We start from the raw sequence: 2,403 nt of genomic DNA, 5'->3' as shown, positions 1-2,403 counted from the left end.
AGTCTCAGCATAGTCAGATGCAAATGCAGCAGGAACTGGTTTTTCACGCATTCCCCCCTGGTGGGTTGTGGAGTCCATTGGCCCTGTCCTCAGCTCATGTTTTGAATTGTCAAAGATATCCGAATATTTGTAATATTTCAATTCTTACATGATTGATGTGTTAAAGAAAGTACAATAAGATCAAAATTCTAAAGTATTACAAAATTATCACAATTAGACATATTATGGCAAACAAAAAGAGAGACGGGAGAGTTTCCCAGTGCTGTGCAAATAAAGAACAGGGTGCACAAAACCAGCCAGCAGATAACAAGCGAATCCAACAAGCCAAAGTGGATCCATCAGCTGTTTAACCATAATTGTACCAAATCCTGCAATTATACTTGGGCCATATATGATAGGCATGCTTGCAGTGGTTATTAGAATGAGCTGAAATGCTCTTCTTTTGATGAGGTTTTCCTCTTTCTTTCTCTCTCCTGGTCCTGACTGCTTCAGAGCTCTGAGAACAGCCAAAAGACACAACAACTGGATTAAGAGGAAGACGAGGAACTGGGTTGAGAAGAACCATGTAAATAAATAGCTACCTTCATCATTTAAAGTATACATGCAGATCAAGCATGAGCCAAGCGTGATTATCCAGGCAGCAGCACAGCAGATCACTCTATATCTGAGAGGTTTATACTTCAGAAAGGTTACAGGATGAACCACTGCTAAATAACGCTCAACACACATCAGACACTGAAACAGAGGACGACCAGTGAATGTAAGTCCTTCAAAAAATGTTTTTAAAGTTGATGAACTTGAGAAGAAAAATGATGTTGCATATACAATAAAATTCAAACAGATCCCGATCTCACAAACGGTGAGATTGATGTTGAAGAACGATGATGCAACTCCACTTGATCCTGTGATGATGAGCCATAAAACATAGGAGTGGGTGGGAAAACCGAATATAAAACCAATGCTGAAGATAAAAATGTTCAGACATTCTATTACTCTGGTGTAATCAGTTGTGGAGTTTGCAGAAGTTTGAGGTGTGGCGAAGTTCACTGCAGAGTTATTCATCTTGTCTTCTTGGGTCAGAAGTTTTAAATGTTTCCACTGTAGGATAAATATTTTATAATGAGACAATCACTGCAGCAATGTTACAAGAATCAACTTAAAAGTCTGAAATTCCTCTAAAGGGACTAGATTTGACTAAAAATATTTGTCCAAGACATGTAATATCAGGGATTTCTTTTTGTCGCTTTAAATGTTATTTGCCATTTATCAATATATTTTATATATTTAGTACATCAATACATCTATTGTTTTGGTTAGGCATTATTATTATTAGGCGATGCATTGGCACAGTAGCTATCGCCTCACAGCAAGAAGGTCGCTGGTTCCAACCTCAGTTGGCATTTCTGTGTGGAGTTTGCATGTTCTCCCTGCATTCGAGTGGGTTTCCTCCGGGTACTCCGGTTTCCCCCACAGTCCAAAGACATGCGGTACAGGTGAATTGGGTAGGCTAAATTGTCCGTAGTGTATGAGTGTGTGTCTGTGTGTGTGGATTCAACCTAGAGAAGGGCATCCGCTGTGTAAAAACATGCTGGATAAGTTGGCGGTTCATTCCGCTGTGGCGACTCCTGATTAATAAACTAAGCCAACAAGAAAATAAATGAATTGTTATTATTATCCACAGTTGTTCTCATAGTGGCTATTACAGGCGTGCAAAATTTTATTTAAGCTAAAACAATTCTAACCAACCCATGCTCATTATAGATATGTACCCCTATATACATTTCTGCACAGTGCAAAATTTGTTCCAGTTTGCTGTTTTTGTATTTGCACACAATGTGTACACTTTGTGTACACAATGTGTACACTTTTTCAGATCTCAAATTTCTCTGGCAAGTGCCATTCATGCCTGTTTTTCTGAAACCACTGATGACTGACTGACTGACTGACTGATCGACTACTACCTCCACCCACCCCTTTCCCTAAACCCATCCAACAGTGTTTTCAAATGCAATTCAGCACAAAAAAAACCTTATTGCCGCCTAATTTTTACCACATTTACAGATCTTACCATATTCCTACCCTGTTATTTACTTGTTCATTTTATTTTTTACCTTTTGTTTTACCTGCTTTCTAGAAACGTTCTTCACCCGACCCGACCCCTCATTGCGTCTCAAGTCTGCCGGCTTATGCGGCGAGCCACCGAGCTAACTGGTAACAGCGGAAAAGTTGTCCACATAAAGGTTGTGCGAAAAAAAAGTAGAAGCCATCAGTGGCATCATACCACCCCATAGCATTCATTTTAATGGTGAAATACAGCCATATGTGCCTCTGGCTACATAATGCATGCTCTCCAGAAATGTATACAGGGCTACGTATACAGAATGAGCCTATGTTGATATTTTT

The 2,403-nt window shown here is 39.5% G+C and overlaps 1 protein-coding gene across 1 annotated transcript; it reads right to left on the bottom strand.

Moving 5' to 3' along the window:
- Positions 1-222: 222 nt before the first annotated feature.
- Positions 223-1,062, bottom strand: LOC147831827 (uncharacterized). Its single transcript, XM_087300388.1, has one exon. It carries the CDS (start codon positions 1,060-1,062, stop codon positions 223-225), a length of 840 nt encoding a protein of 279 aa, XP_087156514.1.
- Between the last annotated feature and the right edge of the window lie 1,341 nt (positions 1,063-2,403).

Source organism: Danio rerio, chromosome 21 (assembly GCF_052040795.2).
Source record: "Danio rerio strain M-AB ecotype USA chromosome 21, GRCz13ab, whole genome shotgun sequence".
NCBI classification, from domain to species: Eukaryota; Metazoa; Chordata; class Actinopteri; order Cypriniformes; family Danionidae; genus Danio; species Danio rerio.
Note: the sequence above shows the minus strand (reverse complement) of the source record. Positions and strands in the feature narration are given on the sequence as shown.